The following is an 18124-nucleotide window of genomic DNA, read 5'->3' as shown; positions in this document are numbered from 1 at the left end:
AACCCAACCCCATTTCAAAGATGGAAGGACTGAGACCCAGAAAGGGGCAAGAACCCCATCAAGTTTGGGAAAAGGTACGAGGCTACTTGGGACTCCTCCCAAACAGAGCCTGCCCCTCCGGCCCCAGAGCCCAGCTGGCTGTGCGAACACCAGCAGCCCCGTCCCACTCACCATGCTCACTGGGCTTGAAGGAGCCACTCCACAGCAGCTGCTTCCCAGCCCAAAGGTCCAGCTTATAGGTGTCCGAAAAGACCACATCTTCCATCAGCATGTCACACACACACACGGCGCTTGCCCTGTTCTCGGTGACACACGTTTGGTTTCTGCAGACACAGTGCTGCGTTAGGCGGGTCTTATGACCCACAGGTGTCCCCCAGACATGCCTCAAGGAACCACATACTCTTCCAGTTTCCTGGTCGTCCTGCCTCCAGGACCACATCTGGAGACTTGGGAGCTGGCCGCCCAGGGTATGGTGGGGACAAAGACTCGGACTGCCTTCCCTGCCGGCCACAGGCCCTCACCACACCCACCATAGACTCTATATGCCCCTTGCCGCAGCCTTGGTCCCAGGACCTGGCTCATTCTTAAAAGCCAGGGAAAGGGAAGAACCCGTGGCATTAAAGAATTTGTAACAATATATGCATATGTCCCAGCACACCTCTGGGGGCACAGCTTATCCCGCTGTCCAGAAGCCTGTGGCATGCCCTGGAATGCTGCCTATTGGCACACTCCCTGTGTACCACGGAATAATCCTAATGTGCCACCAAAAACGGTCAACCCCGCATCTCAAGAGCTAGGCCAGGGGAGAGCCCTTTTCTGTAAAGGGCTAGAAAGTAAATATTTGGGGCTTTGAGGGTTATGCTGTTTCTGTCCCAAATACACAACTCTGCTGACATAGCACAAAAGCAGCTAGCCAAATACAATATGTAAGTGGATGGGCATGGCTTTATGCCAATAAAACTTTATTTACAGGAACAGGCGGTGGGCCCAACGTGGCTCATGGGCCACAGTTTGTGGTCTCTCGTCTAGGTGCATGTATCACATACAGAAGCACAGCCCATCCTCCTTAGTATATGGTGGAATATCACCTCTGTCAGTGTACCCTACATTCCCGTGTGCTGTATATTCCAGCGAGGCCTAGAACTGCGTACCTTGTATACCTGATCGTGTCCTGGGCACCACCTGTATGTAACAGTACCCCATGTACATGGATTATTCCAGTGAACTACAGGGATCAATGTATCCTACGTTCCATGGTAAATTCTACTGCTAACACTGTACCCCCAGACAACGGTCTAGCCTGTTGAGTCTCAAAGTGTGGACCATGGGTCCACTAGGTCAAATTATTTTCATAATCATACTAAGACGTTGTTTGCCATTTCACTCTCTCTCTCACAAGCATAGAGTATGGTATTCCAGAGGTTACATGATGTGTGACGATGTCATTGCTGTGATGGCCTGTTGAATGTGGGCACATGTGCTGTTAAGCTTCAAATTTTCTGTTTTAATTCCTAATATGGTAAATATAGATAGCTACAAGCTACTTAGACAAAAGCTTTTTTAATTTTTAAGCATGATAAAGAGTCCTGAGACTAAAATGTTTAAGAACGACCAGTCTAGTACAATACTCTACCCACACCCACATACCACGGTGCACTTGGAGCATCGTGACACACTCACTGTGTATTACTCACACTCCTCCTGTAACCCCACGCCCAGGAAGCCACAGTGGACCACATTAAGCTCCATACACTCTGGGGCACCACCCAGACCAGGCAAACTCGCAGGGCCCACCTCGCCAGCCTCCACGCTCTCACACAGGCTTACTCAGAGTGCAGATCATCGGACAGTTGATAGGACAGACGGAGCTCGGCGCTGCAGTTGGTGGGGCCGTCCATCTTCCACTCACAGGTGGAGGTGCTGATGTAGTCGGAGGAGCAGGTGGGCTGATGCAGGACCTTAACGCTCCCTGGAGAGACATAGAAATGCTCTGAGCGGCCAAAGCCCAACAAGCAAGAGGGACAGGCATCCCCAGGAAAAGTGGGAAACCAGCCCGAACAGGACCAAGGGGCCCATCACAAAACAAGGAAACCACAGTCCCGGGCACAGCCGTGTGCCCGTCTTCACAGAGTTGGGCCAGAACCAGGGCCCCTGCAGCTTCCCAAGTCGCACTGGGGTGATTGCTGAAGCTGGGGTGCAGCGTCCATCAGAGGGGATACGTCAAGTGCACATTTATGCAGTTCAACTACTTGCCCTTGGCCGAATCAAAGGGAAAATATGTGACAGGCTGAGGAGTGCTACCCTGCCAACGGGCAACTGCCCTACAGCAGTGTGAGTGGGGAGGCGCTGCTATCCTTGGGCCTGCTCCCACCCCCATCTATTCTCTGCACTCACAGGCTGACCCCCAAGGTCTTGTCACACAGACGCCCTCGTTCTCTGGCTTCCCGTTGGGTTCGGCCAATATAGAAGGGCGGGATGAGAAGTTGGGGTACTTCTTGCAGCCAGGCAGTGGCGGAGCTGGCATTTAAACTTGGCAGGATATTTATTGGATTTGCCAAATCATTTGAGCTCCATCGCCCTAGCTCCAGACCACCCAGCACCTGACCAGCAGGCACCATCTTACTCCGGTGCCCAGCACCAGCCCCATCACCACCACCATCAATTTGCATTTGTTCACTGGATAAAGGACTTACTACATTAAGGAGAGTCTTAGATATCTAATAAATACCTCAAACTTATCTCCAAAACCAACTCCTGATTCCTCTGCATCTCAGAAATGACAACCATTGTCCTTACTGGCAGCTCAGGTTAGAAACCTGAGTCATCCTTGACACCTCTCTCTCTCACCTCAATTACGATCTGTCTTCAAATCTACCTCCCCGACAGATCCAGAGGCCAATCCCTCTCATCTCCTCTGCTAGGCCAAGCCACTCAGCTTACTGAGCATCTTCTCTCTGGCTTCCCAGCTTCCGACTCTGTACTTACAACAGAAGGAGTCCTTAATGTAACAGGTCATGTCTCTTCTTTGCTCAAACCCTGCAAGTTCCGTTTTCACTTGGTCACCCTGTCACCCCACTGACTTCATCTTTTCGCTCCTCCTGCTCACAGCCTGCACCACACCAGCCTCCTTCAGTTCCTCCAATGTTCCAGGCAGGCTCTCGGCCCGGGCCTCCCGAGATCCTCCACCCCCAGATATCTGCATGGCTCCCACTTCCTCCAAGTCTTTGCTCGGTCATCTGCCACTCGATGAGGACTTCCTTGAGCACATATTTTAAATTGCAATCCTCTACTCCATCCAGCTTTCCCAATCCTCCTATTCTGTTCTGTATTCTCTTTCTCCATCACCTTCTTTAGAATTTACTTATAATTAGGACCATTTGTCATTGGCTGTCTCATCACATTACAATGTAGTCTCTTTAAGGCCATGGATCTTTGTTTTATTCACTGATTATTCAGAGGGCTGGCAAGTAAATAGTCAATAAATGTTTGCTGAATGAATGAATGAGAAGTGGTGACTTACCAGAGCCTGCCACCCACACCAGGATCAGGCAGCTCACAGGGAACATGAGCCCACAGCCAAGCCACCCCATTGGGAGATCCTAAGGCACCTGCTGAGAGAAAGTTAGCCAGGTTAGTGCCGACTTGTGGTCCCCATCATCCCCATCATCCTGAGTGTAGTCTTCGGAACCCACCTTACTCTAAATGCAACTGTCGCCCAACCCCAGCCATCTGTGTTTCTGCCAGCAATGAGCCGAGCCCTCCGTGTTCATTAGAGCTCTGTTTATAAGCACAAAACCCAATCCAGATGCTCAAAGCCCAGAGTGAGAGCCACAAGAACCTGAACAAAGAGAGGCTTCTTGAAAAAAAAATCCCATGGCCTGCTAAGTTTGAGCAACCCCTCAGACTTTTGGAAGTTCATAATGCACACTGCATGTAAAGGCTCTATTAAGTCCTGCAGTAAGGAAATTTATTTTTCTTCATTTAACTCAACGCTTACCAAATTTATTTCCATACCCAACCTTCGTTCTTATATGTGTGCATGTCAAAACCCTTGAAAGATTTACAATTCCTTGAAATATAGTTTGGAAATGCTAGTCTAACTGTGCAGCCTTACAGAGCTGGTTAAATACATGCGGGCATATCCAAGCAATGATGCTGGTGAGTGTATCAGACTGACTACAGTAATGGCCCCAGTTCTTCACTCCTGTGTCCACGTAACCCTGCAGCACCCCCACCACCACCATTCTGGGCAGGGCATTTTCTCCAACTTTGGACTCTGGGCTCGCCATGTGACTACCATGGCCAACAGACTATTAGCCAAAGTGAGGCATGCAGAGGCCTGCTTTGGCATGACCGCTGCCTTGAAAACATGCTTGGGCTAGCCTTTTAGAGGACAGTGACATGCAGAATCCTGCATTAAGCAACAAGCAGCTGCACCCCTGTCATGCAAGTGAACTCACACAACATCAGCAGGGCTCATAGCTGACCTCAGATGCACAAGTGAGCCCCCACGATCAGCCAAGCCTAGGTGACTGAGCCCCACAAATTCAAACTCAAGCTAAGTAAGTGTCTCTAGTGCAGCCCCGAGGTTCTGTGTGCTTGTTACGCAGCATTATTGTTTCCCTCAGTTATTATCCCTCTGCCCTGACTTCTAACCCCACAGATCAGAGGTCCCCAACCTTTTTGGCACTGGGGACTGGTGCTCCTATGAGAATCTAATGCCTGATGATCTGAGGTGGAGCTGAGGCGGTGATGCTAGCGCTGGGGAGCGGCTGCAAATACAGAAGAAGCTTGGCATGCTCACTCCCTTCCCCCAACTGCTCACCTCCTGTGGTACGGCCCGGTTCCTAACAGGCCACAGACTGGACCAGTACTGGTCCACAGCCTGTGGGTTGGGGATCCCTGCCATAGATGACGCTGACTATTTTAGAGTTTATATCAACGGAATCGTGCACTGCCCCTATTGTGTTAACGACATCCCACAAGACATGACTGGGGAATAAAAGTAAGAAGGTACAGACGCCCAAAAAGAAAATAATTCAAATCCCCCCAAAATCATAAGGCCCAAAAAGCAATAACCTATTTACATATTAGTATTTATTCTTTCAGATTCATTGCTATAAATATAGGGAGATAAATATGAATTTTATTTACCAAAACAGCAGCACCCTCTACACACTCAAATTTAAGTTTTAAAATTACTGTATCATTAACATCATTCCATGTCACTAAATTTAGATTCAAAACATCAGATCAGTAGTGTTCTGCTGTGTATCCACCATTGCATTTTAGCCTTATTTATTATTTATGTTACTTTGTTACTGTACACAGTGTGGTTTCTGTGCCCATCCCTGGAGAACCACCACTACACATTTCTCTGATTATTTAAGTTTAAACACCTACTGTCATTTACCCGTTATGAACCTTGAGCAAGCTGCTTAACCCCTCCGTGCCTCAGTTTCCATTCCACCGGGGGGGAATGTTGTGAGGAGTAAATGAGCTAACACATGTGAAGTCCTCAAATGGTGACCTGGACACAGAAACAGCTCACATGATGTCACCATTTATTATGATTAAGGCCAAAGCTCAGAAGAATCCCATCAAGTCACGGAGTGTGCACTTCCCCCAACACTCCTGGCCCATGATGCCAAATGCCCCCTACAAAGCAATGTCCCAGCAATGCTGACAGCGCTCACCCCGCCCCGTTTCTTCGGTCTTTATCTTGGGGTCACACTTAACAGAGCAGCTGCCAGGCCTCCTTCTGCTACTTAGTAGCTATGTGCTGTTCGTGCTTTACCTGAAACGTGGATATGATACCAAGATCCACCTCAGGGGTGTACTGTAGAGAGGATGCGAGGCATGGGCCTCAAGCACTTTGCATGGTTTCTGGAGAAAGGTAAGGGCTTAAGGCCACTGATCAGAAGCCCCAAGCCCTTGCTGGAAGCTCCAGAGACCTCGCCCCACTTGAAGGCTCTACCCAGCTGGGCCACCGCCCTCTCCCCCGGCCCCAGCACCTGTGCAAAGCACTCTTGCCACCGGCACGCCTTCACTTCCCGCTGCTCTTCAAACACTCCCAACTCATTTCCACTTCCACACCTCTCCTCTTACTGTCCCTTCATCCATACTCCGTCTCTCTCAGGCTCACATGTGTGTGCGCATGCGCACACTCTCCCTCTCTCATTCATTTTAATTTTTATTCACAATGAATAAATTACCCCTTAATATCCCGTGTATATTTCAGGAAAACAAGAACATTCCCTTACGTAACCACAATACAACCATCAAAATCAGGAAATGAACACCGATGCGTTACTGCCATCTAATCCTCTGACCCTATTTCCATTTTGCTAATTGCCTCAATAATGCCCTATGTCAGTCCAGGATCCAGCAGTGCATCTGATTATTAGGGCCCAGGTCTTGGCTTCCAAACAGTGTTCTGCATTGAAATGAACCAGAGCTCCTTAGCAAAATGGCTGACTCCAGGAGCAAGGCAAGTACAACAAGCCTGGAACTCTTGTTGTGCCAGAAAGTAAGGACGTGCTCCAAGAATGCTGGGGACACATCAAAAAGACACAGGAGCTAGCTTGAGCAGTTTCCCACTGGCCGAAATGGGCACAACTGAAGCATCACAATAAACTTTAATTAACCAACTGTAACCCTTGGAGTTAAAATAGGGGTGCATGGGCCCGTAGTAATATAGATCATAAGTGAGGGAGAAGAGACAGCTCTATTTCACCATGGCAGCCTCTAAGTATCTCCTCATGAACCCCATATTATTTATTAACTTTAAAATTTTCCATACTATATATACAAAATACATAAAATTGTATATAACTTTCTATACAGAAACCTGGCAGGCACCACCTTAACCGAGTGGTCAACATTAACATCACCAGGAATGGGATGGCTCAAGGTCATGAGCTTTCTGAAACAATTCCCTGACAGGAACACAACATCGGTTCTCCAGAGTTCCAAATACACACATCCCAGGGGAGCACAGACAGACCTAAACTGAGGGGCAGACTATAAAGAGCCATGGGGACAAAAGGCAGGGAGTATGTGGGAGACCTGTCATCTTTCAAGTGTCTGCCATTCCGGTCGTCTTGTTCACTGCCGAGTTCTAGGACTTACATGGATGCCTGGTACATAGCTCGTGCTCGGTAAATATCTGTCGAATAAAGTCATTTTGGATATGATGTGGAGCCCCTAACGGCTAGGCACAGGGCTGGAAATCTCTCCCGAGGGGTAGACTGGGCATCCGCTTAAAGCCCCAACTGGCCCTCTTGGCAGCCACACTGAAGACCAATGAAGGAGGGGTGGGAGTATGGTGGTGAGTCTGTGACACCAGTTTCCTCTGCAAAGTCCTAGTAACTTTCCCTCTCACAAGTTCACAGATGTCCACAGCATCCTATGGCAGAGATGGCAAAAGTGTCATTTTAGCCCCAATTTTCCATAAACAGAAACAGAGAGGCCAAGATGCCTGTCCAAAGTCACATAGCAGGAGGGCTATCATGGCAAAGGGGCCTGGGGAGTAGAGCAAGCCCATCGGGGTGGGCTGAAACACTGAGGGCAGTCGGGGGGGGTCATCTTTGATCTGATTCAGAGGGCACATCTGGATGTGGGCATGTGCGCATGCTCATACACACGCACACCAGCTGGCTTCACAAGGACAAGCAGGTGCTGCATTTCAGGGGAAACCACGCTAACAGATGCAATGAGAGAAAAGGAACAGAGGACAAAGTAAAAGAATTAAAAATAATAATTATCAAGTGATCCGGGTCAAGCATGTGGCAAGAAGAAACAATTTCAAGTTCGCTTTCTCAGTCACGAATTCCTGACCTGCTGGAGTTGGGAGGAGTCTCAGGGGTCATCTGCCTAGCTCAACTGCCAACTTGGGCCAGGATGCCCTGTAAATATCCCATCTCTGACATGTCGAAGTCCAGTGTCTGTTGCACGCTTCCACGGACGGGGCGCTCATCCCCAGGTCATGGCTGAGCAGAGCCAGACTACCGGAAACAACTTCCTTGTGTCAAGTTAAGGATTTGGGTAAACCAAATCCTGTTTGTCAGGTACTCACATTGTGCATGACACTTTACCAAGTGCAGCAGAAGCATCACCTTATCGAATCTACCCAAGAACCCTGCAAGATGGGCTGTTATTCCCATCTTTCCGCCTGTGGGAACTGAGGCCAGAGAGATCAAATAACTTGCCCATCAAGTCCCACAGCTGGCGAGAGGACAGAGCTAGAGCCAGAACCCAAGTCTGTTGGCTTCTGAGCCCAGGATGCATTCCAATACATCAATGCCTTCAACTTCTCCCAGAACCACAGGCTGAACCCAGCAAGATGAATGAAATGATCCAGGAAGAGCCGCCCTCCCTGCTTGTCAGTTCTGAACATCAATTGCACAAGCATAGGACCAGAAAGCCTGCCTGAGCAGCGGAAAGGGCCAAGGGCTTTTATTGTCTACAAACTCCTCATGAGCCAGAGGTGAAACAGCAGCTTAAACAAACAAAAAAGCCAACTAAAGCCATATTAACAGAGAGATGAGATCCAGGACAAGGGAGGTGACAATGTCCAACCATATCTGTGTATCCCTTTGGAAGAACTACTGATTTGAAACTTGTTGAGACGATGACAACTGACAAAGAAAGGACCCAAAACCCCAGAGGCCCTAGACGGTCTGTGCCTAAAGGTTCTGCCTTCCTACATCCTGCAGACTCATCATTCACTTAACAAACATATAATATTTACCACATACCACGTTGCCTTCTACATATTTTACTCATATTAATTCACTTGATACTCGAAACAGCCCTATGAAACAGGTACTATAATTTCTCCTCATTTTCAGATGAGGAAACCAAGGCACAGAAAAGTTAAGTGACTTGCCTGAGGCTGCACAGCTGTGACAGTCCTGGGATTTGAACAGGGGCAGTCAGGCTCCCCAGCCTCAGCTCTTAACCTTTCTGTACATCACTGACCCATCTGAACAGCTGATGTAAACACCAAACCCTCGTTCTAGAAAAGTATACACATTTAATTCCACATTCTGTTTTAGGGATTCACAGATCCCCTGGAGCCCAAGTAAGGAATCCAAGTCAAAGGGCCCCTCCTCCAGGTGATCAGCAGTTTTTTGAGGGTTTTTAAGATTTTTCAAAAACCTACTCTGGGGCTGAGAGAATAATGAAATGGGGGACTGCGGGGACAGTCAGCAGTTGTTGCAGAAATGAGTCAGCCTGTCATTTTTAAATCGGAAACTAGGCCATGAACTGCTTGCCTACTTATGCCCTTCACTGGCCTCTGGCTCCTGAAGGGTGTCTTCTTCACCCAGGAGCCACAGACCCCCAGTGCCCACCCAAGAGGAGCATCTCTGACTCACAATACAATCCAGCCCCAGATGTGAAAGCAGCCAATCCAAAAGGGTGTGCACTGTGTGACTCCATTTATGTAACGTTCTTAAAATAACAAAATATGGAAAGGGAGAACAGATTAGTGGTTGTCAGGGAGGTTAAGGGGGGCGGGCAGGAAGAGAGGTCGGTGCGGTCATAAAAGGCAACGCAGGGATGGATCCTTATGACAGAACTGTTCTTAACTTTGACCATGGTGGTAGAGACACAAAGCTGTGCATGTGATAAAATTGTACAGAACTAAAGACATGCACACATACGAATGAGTACAAGTAAAGCAGGGGCAATCTGAGCAAGATCAGCGTGGATTATATCGACATCAGTATCCTGGCTGGGATATTGTCCTACAGTTTGGTAAGAAGTTACTAGTGGAGGAAACTTAGAGTATAGGAGATCCTCTCTCCCCCTGCAACAAGTCTTTGCCTCTGAGCACACCGACACACTCCCAGCCTTTTCCCCCCTCACAGTCTTTAAACCCCATCACCTAAGGAGGGCTCCCTCTATTACTTATCACAGCGCCCTGTTTACTTCTGCCATATATTTATCGCCATCTCTAATCATATCACTGAGGTTACATGTGAATGTTTATTTTATTATAGGATGTAGACGGCAAAGAGAGAAAAACTTGACTGCAAAAATTTTCAACTTCCCTAAGTCAAAACAGGCCATAAAAAAAGAAAAAAACAAAAAACAAAAAAACCAGAAAGCAAGCAAAAGACCAGAAAATGGTAGCAATCTACATGACAGAGGGTTAATATAGAAAGAGGTCTCACAAATCAATAAGACAAACATGCCTTTAAGAAAAACAGGCAAAGGAGTAATAGCCCCTCTCGTTCTGCTGCTTGTTCATGAAGTTGAGAAAATAAAGATAACCTGTAACATTTAAATGATATTTTTAGCTATATATGCATTGTTTATCTACCCCCATGAGAATGCGAGCCCCATAAGGGCAGAGTTTTATGCTTGCCATGGCCACTGTTTTGTCCCCAGTGCCTAAAGAGTGTCCGCCATTTACACAGTATATGCTCAATAAACATCTATTAAATGAATGATTGGCTAAAATTCGACAATAACAAATTCAATCGTCTTTTTAAACAGGGAGCATGTACCAAGCTTCTGCCCACAATAATTGCTATGCATATGTAGTCCCTGGCATTGTCCTTGGTGCTTACAATGTATTAATCAATTTGCTATTCGCAACAACTCTATGACATAGGTGCCATTAAAATTACCATATTATGGATGAGGAGATCGAGGCACAGAGAGATTAGTCGCAGAACTAGGATTTGAACCGGGGTGATCTGACTCGAGAATCCATGCGCCTAACCATTGTGTTTTGCTGCCTCTGAAATGCAGTCTCTGCAACCCTGGGATGTGGTATCATTGGCCAAAGAGGAAAACTGAAGCCGAGAAAGGGCAACTGACAAGGCCAAGGTCATGGAGTTAGGAAACGAAATAGTCAGTGACAGTCTGAGCCGGAAAGACAGCAGAAGTGCCCAGAGTGGGAAACACTCCTGCTGGCAGAGAAACACACTTAACTCACTCTTTATTTGGGGGTAGATGAGTAGCAAGTCTCGAAATGCCGGAAGCCAGCAGCAGTCCAGAAGTGACCAAGGAGATTCTTCCCGAGCCCAGGGGGTGTACAGGCCTCTTGCTCCTCTTTCTACTTTTGACCACAATCGGCTTGGAGGGTGGAGACTGGATCAGCAGGCAGGATGCAGTCAGTCCCATGACAAGAGGCATGTGGAGAGGAAGCCAGCAACACAGCAGGGGCTGTGGTGGGCTCCGAGGAGCCAATGATCCCTGAGACTCCACAATCTGTAAGCCAGCCTGGAGCTTCCTCTGGCCTCTCAAACAGCTGGGCTGATCTGGCTGGGGGCCAGGGACACACTTCTCCCTGAGGCAGCAGCTTTCCTGGAACTGCTGCCTGCCTGGGGTTCCCAGAACAGGCAGCCACGTCAGCAGCCCCACCCTGGATGGTGAGGTAGGCCAGGCCAAAGCCCCAAAATGGCCTAGGCTCTGCCTGCCTACACCACCCAGCAAGTGACGAGAAGAGGTGGCAGCAGGCTGGTTCTACTGCTACCAGGAGCAAGAATCAGGAACCTCAGCCAACAGAGCCCACAAGGCTCCCGTGTCCCTACTGGCTCCTCCAGGCCCCCACCCACTCTCTCACGCCCTCATGTATTCTTGTTGCAGGTGTTTTCTGAGCACCTACTACGTGCCAGGTACTATAGATGCAAGAAAGACCACTCATTCATGCCTTTCTTCCTTCTTTCCTTTGACAAATATTGAGTGAGCTGACATATTTCAAACCATCCGTACGGCTGCGTGGTGTGAAAGGCCTGTGGGGTCAAGGGCAGAAGCAGGGACCAGTGAGGAGGCTACTGGCTACCAGTTCAGGCAACAGGTGCCAGGTCTGCACGTGGTTGTGGGGAAGGACCGGTAAGAGTGGGCTGGATTCTAGATCTCTTTGAAGGCAGAGCCAAGAGAATGGATTCTGCGGAGTGGGTGAAAGGGAAACAGGGCTAATGGGGTCAAGAAGGTCTCCGGGGCTTCTGGCCCCTGAAAGGATGGCGTGGCCATTTACTGGGATGGAGCGGACCATGGGAGGAACCAGTGTGAGAAACAGGCTTGCAGTGGGCAGTGGGGACACCATCAGAAAATGTAAGAGGCAGTTAAGAGGCAGCTGTCAGCAAGGACCTATGCCAGTCCTTGAGGGTCAGGTGTCCCGGGGGCATGAATGTCCCACAGAGGGCACCGTGGGCTTCCTGAGGGCAGGGAGCGCTTCTCATCCACGTCACCAGGGCATCAAGCCCAGTGCCCGGCACACAGCAGGCACTCAATAAATCCACGTGTGTACTTCACTGTGTTCTTACGGTACACATATGCAGAGCTTCTTCAATGCCATGCACTGTTCTAGATGCTTTAGAAACCCCCATGAGATGAGTACGATTACTAAACTCATTTTACAGATTCTTCAGGGTTCTAAGAGGGGAAGGGATAAAGGGAAGGGATGAGTGAAAGTGAGTAAATATCCTGGGGTGGGGGGCACGACCCAGCTCCTGTCCCACAAAACGGGCCCTTGGCTGCAACAGCGGATAGAAGGCGAGGACATGACAACAGCAGAGAGGTCAGCAGGGCCAGACAACAACACTGCCCACCAGGCACGGTAAGCGATCAGGGTTCTGTCCGCAGGGCAGTGGTGAACCACGAAGACTGTTCGGCAGGAGAGGAGTTGCTTTCCAGAACTCCCACTCCAGCCTTTGTGTGGACGACCACCAGGCAAGATGGAGGTGGCTGGGAGAGAAGAGGGTGCCGCTGGAGCTGGACGAGAGGGGCGGACTCCAGCCACGTTTGGGAGGTGGACGTGGCAGAGTTTGGTGATGACTGGTGGCAGAGGCAGCTGGGAGCCAAGAGGGGGCCTTGGTCTGGGGCAGCGGCAGATGGTGATGCTGGGAAAGGGAGCAAGCAGGCTTGCTGGGGACAATCGCACGCGCTGCCGAGCTGTGGACACAGTGAGTCTATGCAGGCCGTGGGCCCTGGGAGCCATCGAGAAGGCCGTATGTCCTCATGGCCTGGAGCTCAGAAGGAAGGCTCGGGCTCGAGACAGATTTGAGGGTCACGAGCTGTAACTAACTGGAGCTAGGGGGTTGTGCAGAGAGAGATACGATTTTGTCCGAGAGGGACAGGAGAGGGCCAGAGACTGTGGACCTCTCTCACCAGCCACGATTGGGCCGGACCCCCTGGTGGGGGACCCCATCTCAGGGGCAGGCTGGCATCTCGTGCCAATGGCCATTTTACGGCAATGTGGACACTCGTGTTGGCTGTGAACATGTCAAGTCCAAGTAGCCAGAGGGGACCCCGGGGGGCATCTGAGTGACTCTATGTAGGATTTTGGAAGCCGTGGCCATCTGCGAAAGGTGCCGGGGGCCCCGGGGAAGAGGCTGAGCCAGCAGCCGACCTTCATCACTCTCGGGCCCTTCTCTTGCTTTATCTCTCTGCACAGCACTTAACTCCCTGCAGCATTCTGCACCCGCACGCCTCCCGTTCACTGTCCAAATGCCCACCGGATGGCCGGCTCCCATGAGGCCGGGGCCTGTGTCCACCTCGCTCACTTTTATGGAGTGACAGAGCCTAGGGCAGTGCCTAGCACAGAGTAGGGGGGTCTAAGTATACTTACTAAATGGAAGAATGAATGAACAAACTGCTCCTGGCTGTGTGCAAGGGGCCTGGTCAGCCATCCCTGATGGAGGCAAGGTTACAGCCCCCAAAAGCTGACATTTTCCTCCTCTCACTGCTGAATAAACACTGGCTAATTCTGGCTTGGAGTCTCCTTAATACCATAATGCAGGCACTGATGAGCCACATAGGAGAGCTAATCTCCTGGGAGCTGGTAATTGGGGCATTATCATGATTATTACTCACTGCCCTGAAGAGCAGAGCCATAACGTCTGGCCTCAGGACGTTGATTAGATTTTGGCTATCTTAGCAACAGTCACAGCTCCTAATGAGCCTCCTTCCTGAAGTCTGCAGAAGTCACAATTGCCCCCGTGTGTCCCCAGTTCTTTGAGCTCTCCAATGACTTTTCTGTGTATGGGTTCCACTCCTCCCTAACCCAAGGAATATGGCAGGTGCAGTTATCATCCCTATTGTAGATGGGGAAACTGAGGCCCAGAAAGGTTCAAGAACCTGCTTAAGAATGCACAGCTAGTAAGTGGTGGGGCTGGGATTTGAATGTGGACCTTCTGGCTCTGGAGCTACAGCACAACTCACTCCTGTTATACACCTCTCTGTTTGCTCCTCCTGCAAGCCTCCTATGGAAGTTGTGGCCAAACAATCCCCCTACATGAGGTGGGGGGCGGGGGGCGAGCAGGGACCAAGGCTCAGAGGAGTTCAGATAGAGTCTCAAGGTAACGAGGCAGGAAGTGGTCAAGCTAGAACCTGGCCTCCATCCCTGTGTGCTCGGTCCTCCCCAGGGAACTTGTCTCAATGGTGACCACAACTTTGACCCTAGACCAACCGGAAACCGGTGACACACGAACAAGGATAAGAGCTCCCTGTTCGTTTTCTGTCTGCAGACAGGTAGTGAGGTACTCTCCCTCAAGTTCTTCCTGTTGTCTCACCCCGTATAATTTCTGGCACAGTCAGGGACACAGAGACGTGCAGGGCTGCTCATATGAGCAGGGACTCTAAGACACGGAAGTATAATTCTAGGTCTAAGTTGCAGGCCCCACCCTGGCTGTCTGAGAAATCTTGGCAAGCTGGGGTCCCCTGAGAGCCTCAGTCTCCTCATTGTGAAAGGCAGGCACAGTCACCTGCCTCACAGTGGGGTAGAAGGGAGGTGAAGAGACCATAGGTGGGTGGAAGGGGCCTCAGACAGTGTTGATGAAGCAGGTGGCAAAAGCTCATCTCTAAACACCAAGTAAGCTCTGAGACCCTGAGTAAATGACAGCTGCTGTGACAGCACAGGTAGGTCTCACAGGTATAAGCTGAGCAAAGGAAGCTGGGCTCGAAAAAACAATAAGAACTCTATGTACATAAAGTTCAGAAGGAGACAAATTGATCTTGGAAGCAGAAGTTAGGATAGTGTCCTTGGGGTAGCAGGGGGTCAGGAGCGTGACCAGGGGGAGGCAAAAGGGAACCTTCTGGGAACCAGTCATGCTTTGTTTCTTGATTGGGTAATACACACGTGTTCACGCATGAAGCTGTGTACTTGTCTGCACACATGTTGCAACAAAAAGGAAATGAAAAAAATATGGCTGAGAAGGGAGAGGAGTGTGCAATCTAGGGTAATGGGGTGTGTCAGCAAAGATCTCAGAACCATCCATTCTCAGGGCTGGAAGGGTTCCCAAAGTTCCTTAGCTCACTCCCGATGCCACTTCAGGTCCCCTTAGACCTTTACACGGGTCCATCCCAGCCACCTCCTTCATGGCCACAGAGTCGCCTCCTCCACAGCAAACTCAAATATCTAAGAGAACTGAGATCTCAGTGAACAGAGAGGAGACAAGTGGCAAGCACATGCCCAGTCCCAAAAGGCAGCCACCACACTGCTTCGGTGGCTTTGTGTCATGTGAGAATGAAGGCGCAGCCATTGCTAGGTCTTTGATTTCTCAAAAGAAGCCAAAAATCTAGATTTTTATGCATGTTATGCTGATTTTTAGATGCTGGAAATGAGTTCAATTTTCAAAAATCACACCCCACATTTGTGGTCCCTTTTCGCCTACGATCACCAGCTGGTGTCCTCCTGGGGAGGTGGGTGTCTTGCGATGCCAAATGACCCCCAACAAGAGGAAAGGAACAACAGATGCGACCTCCACACCTTCCCCAAGCACTGGTACCCCCAAAGGTGAAAGGCTGCTTTTTCAAGAGATGTGGGGCTAGAGACACCCCACCACTTGCTCTGTGTGGCGGAGCAGCATCATGGTGTCAGTGAGGATTTCAAAAATTTTGCAAGCTCCACCGCCTTCCTCCTCAGTGGAGGGTGAGGGGCCCAAGAGCAACGCTTACAAACTCTGCATCCTCCCACCCCTGCCCCGCCCAGCCCCAAACACGCCACAGACTCCCCCAACTCGCACGCTTCCCTTGGGCTATTTGCTCTGCCTCTCAGTGCGTCTTGTGCCACGCCCTCAGGATATTCCTGGTCAAACCTTGCTCTTCCCTCAGCCCACCTCACCCCTCTGCCTGTCCCTCTGTCCCACCATCCTTTCCATTCTTGGTAATAATGAGCTGCTCCCATCATTTCTCTCCCTTTCCAGACTGGAAGTTCCTCCAGGCCAGCCAGGGACTGCGTCTTACTCATATTTCCTTGTGAACAGAGAAGGCATCCAACCAAAGGCGGCCAAACGGAAGCCGCTGGCTGTGTCATCACGGATGCTTCCGCTCCTCCAAGCCTTTGCACATGCCGTTCTCGCTGCCTAGGGTACCAGCCAATATCTACACCCAACGAATGATATGTGTACAGGGATATTTGCAATGCCTTTCATATTGGCTGTCATAGTTATTTTCACAAAAACCCAGAGAGAAAGGCAAAGCAGATCATATCCCTCTTTTACAGATGAAGAAACTGAGGATCAAACAGGGAAAATGACTTATATAATATTACTAAGCAAGTGGGTTGCAGAGCTGAGACTGAGATGCAAGTTTTTTTTTTAATCATCTGGCCACAAGAATGGGGTCAAATAATAGGCCTACAACTTTAGAGCTGAAGAAAAGGAAATAAAGGATTGGAAAATTAGTCAAGAAAAATGCAAATAAAGATAATGGATATATTAATACTAAATAAAACAGAATTGAAGGCATCTTAGTATAAAAAGAGAGAAAGGTGACTATTTTATACTGACAAAAGGAGCAATGAATGCACCAAGAAGGTATAAAAATCATGAATCCTTCTTCTATTCATATATTCTATTTACATGCACCTAATAACATAGCTTTGAAAATAAAGCAAAAAATGGAGAGAAAACCAAGGAGAAATGAACAGATCCTCTATCACAGTGGAAGATAAATCAGGGAGACAAAAACGCATAAGACCATAGAAAATATGAATGCTATAGGTGGCAAGCTTGATCTAGAACTTTACACCCAACAGAAAATACATATCCTTTCAAAAATACAACATACAGAAAAATTGACCAGAAAATCCTACAGATAAGATCTCAAAATTCTCTATCACTGATATCATAGAAGCCACAAATATTGACCATAATGCAACAAATTTAGAAACTAACAATTAAAAAAAAACTTTCAAAACCTTTCCACCCATCTTAAAACATTTAAAAAGTACATAACATTTTTAAACAAAAGAGAAATTATAAATATTTTACCAGTGAATGACAGTGTATTAAGACCTGTGGAATAAAGCCAAAGCAGTACTCAGATAAAATATATATAGCCATTTAGCCTTAAGTTCATTTATTTTAAAACAAGAAAGGCTGAAAACAACTGTTAGCCTTAAACAAGGAACCTCAGAATGGAAGACACTTTGATGCAGCTCATAAAGAAGAGAGATCTGGAGGTTTTAACTGGCAAGCCTAGTATGAGCCCCAAGTGGGATATGGCTACTACAAAATATGACAGCAGGTTGCATCAACAGAGGTATGGGCTCCAGATCAAAGAAGGTGATACTTCCCCTCCTCTGTGACTAGGCAGGCTTTGGGGAAAGTGATGGGTTTCATAGAGGACTCTGACCAACTGGATCATGTCTAAAGCTAGACTGAACTCTTAACAACTCCGAGTCAAGAAGAATGATTAAAAGAACTATGGCTGTATAGTCTGAAAAAGAGAAATATTGGGCTGTCATTACAGGGCGAAGTTTACTACCTCCAAGGGGCAAAACCAGACCCAGAAAGTAAAAGCTCCTGGAAAGCGAATCTGGCTATATCTCAGGAAAGATTTTTAGCCAGTCGTCTAGCTGTAGAAATCTGGCTTCTGGAAGGCCTCTGCCCCATTGTTTCAGGAAAGACTATCAGGAGGCTGTGGCTGTGGGCTTGGAGGGCTGCCAGACCAGAGATCTGGTGTCTCCTCTCCAGAGAAGCTCTGTTTCTCCTGAAAAGGCAGAACGCTTTCCTGGCTGCTCTGGGAAAACCTCAGGCCTTCCTCCATTCTCCCAAATGGTTCTCAGTGACTGTACTCCCTTATCTCTGACCAAGAAATTCAGTATTTTTAAACTCTACTCGTTGGGGGGGGGGGGGGGGGGTGGGCCGGAACGGGGTTTGGG

The 18124-nt window shown here is 48.8% G+C and overlaps 1 protein-coding gene across 5 annotated transcripts in view; it reads right to left on the bottom strand.

Moving 5' to 3' along the window:
- The window catches only part of IL4R (interleukin 4 receptor), a 40299-nt gene that overhangs the window by 16789 nt on the left and 5386 nt on the right, over nt 1-18124 (bottom strand). Inside the window, exons 2-5 of one of the 5 annotated variants that reach the window (XM_015591172.2) lie at nt 5414-5530; nt 3521-3611; nt 1828-1969; nt 172-323 (exon numbers count right to left, since the gene is read on the bottom strand). In XM_015591172.2, coding sequence (XP_015446658.1) covers nt 172-323; nt 1828-1969; nt 3521-3590 — 364 coding nt within the window. In that variant the 5' untranslated portion in view covers nt 3591-3611; nt 5414-5530. The remainder of the gene's footprint in view (nt 1-171; nt 324-1827; nt 1970-3520; nt 3612-5413; nt 5531-18124) is intronic. The other 4 variants (XM_015591173.2, XM_006914047.3, XM_015591171.2 and 1 more) reach the window with 4 other exon arrangements.

The sequence above is a fragment of the Pteropus alecto genome, unplaced genomic scaffold, assembly GCF_000325575.1.
Source record: "Pteropus alecto unplaced genomic scaffold, ASM32557v1 scaffold44, whole genome shotgun sequence".
Classification (NCBI taxonomy): Eukaryota; Metazoa; Chordata; class Mammalia; order Chiroptera; family Pteropodidae; genus Pteropus; species Pteropus alecto.
This window is presented reverse-complemented; position numbering and strand designations above follow the sequence as displayed.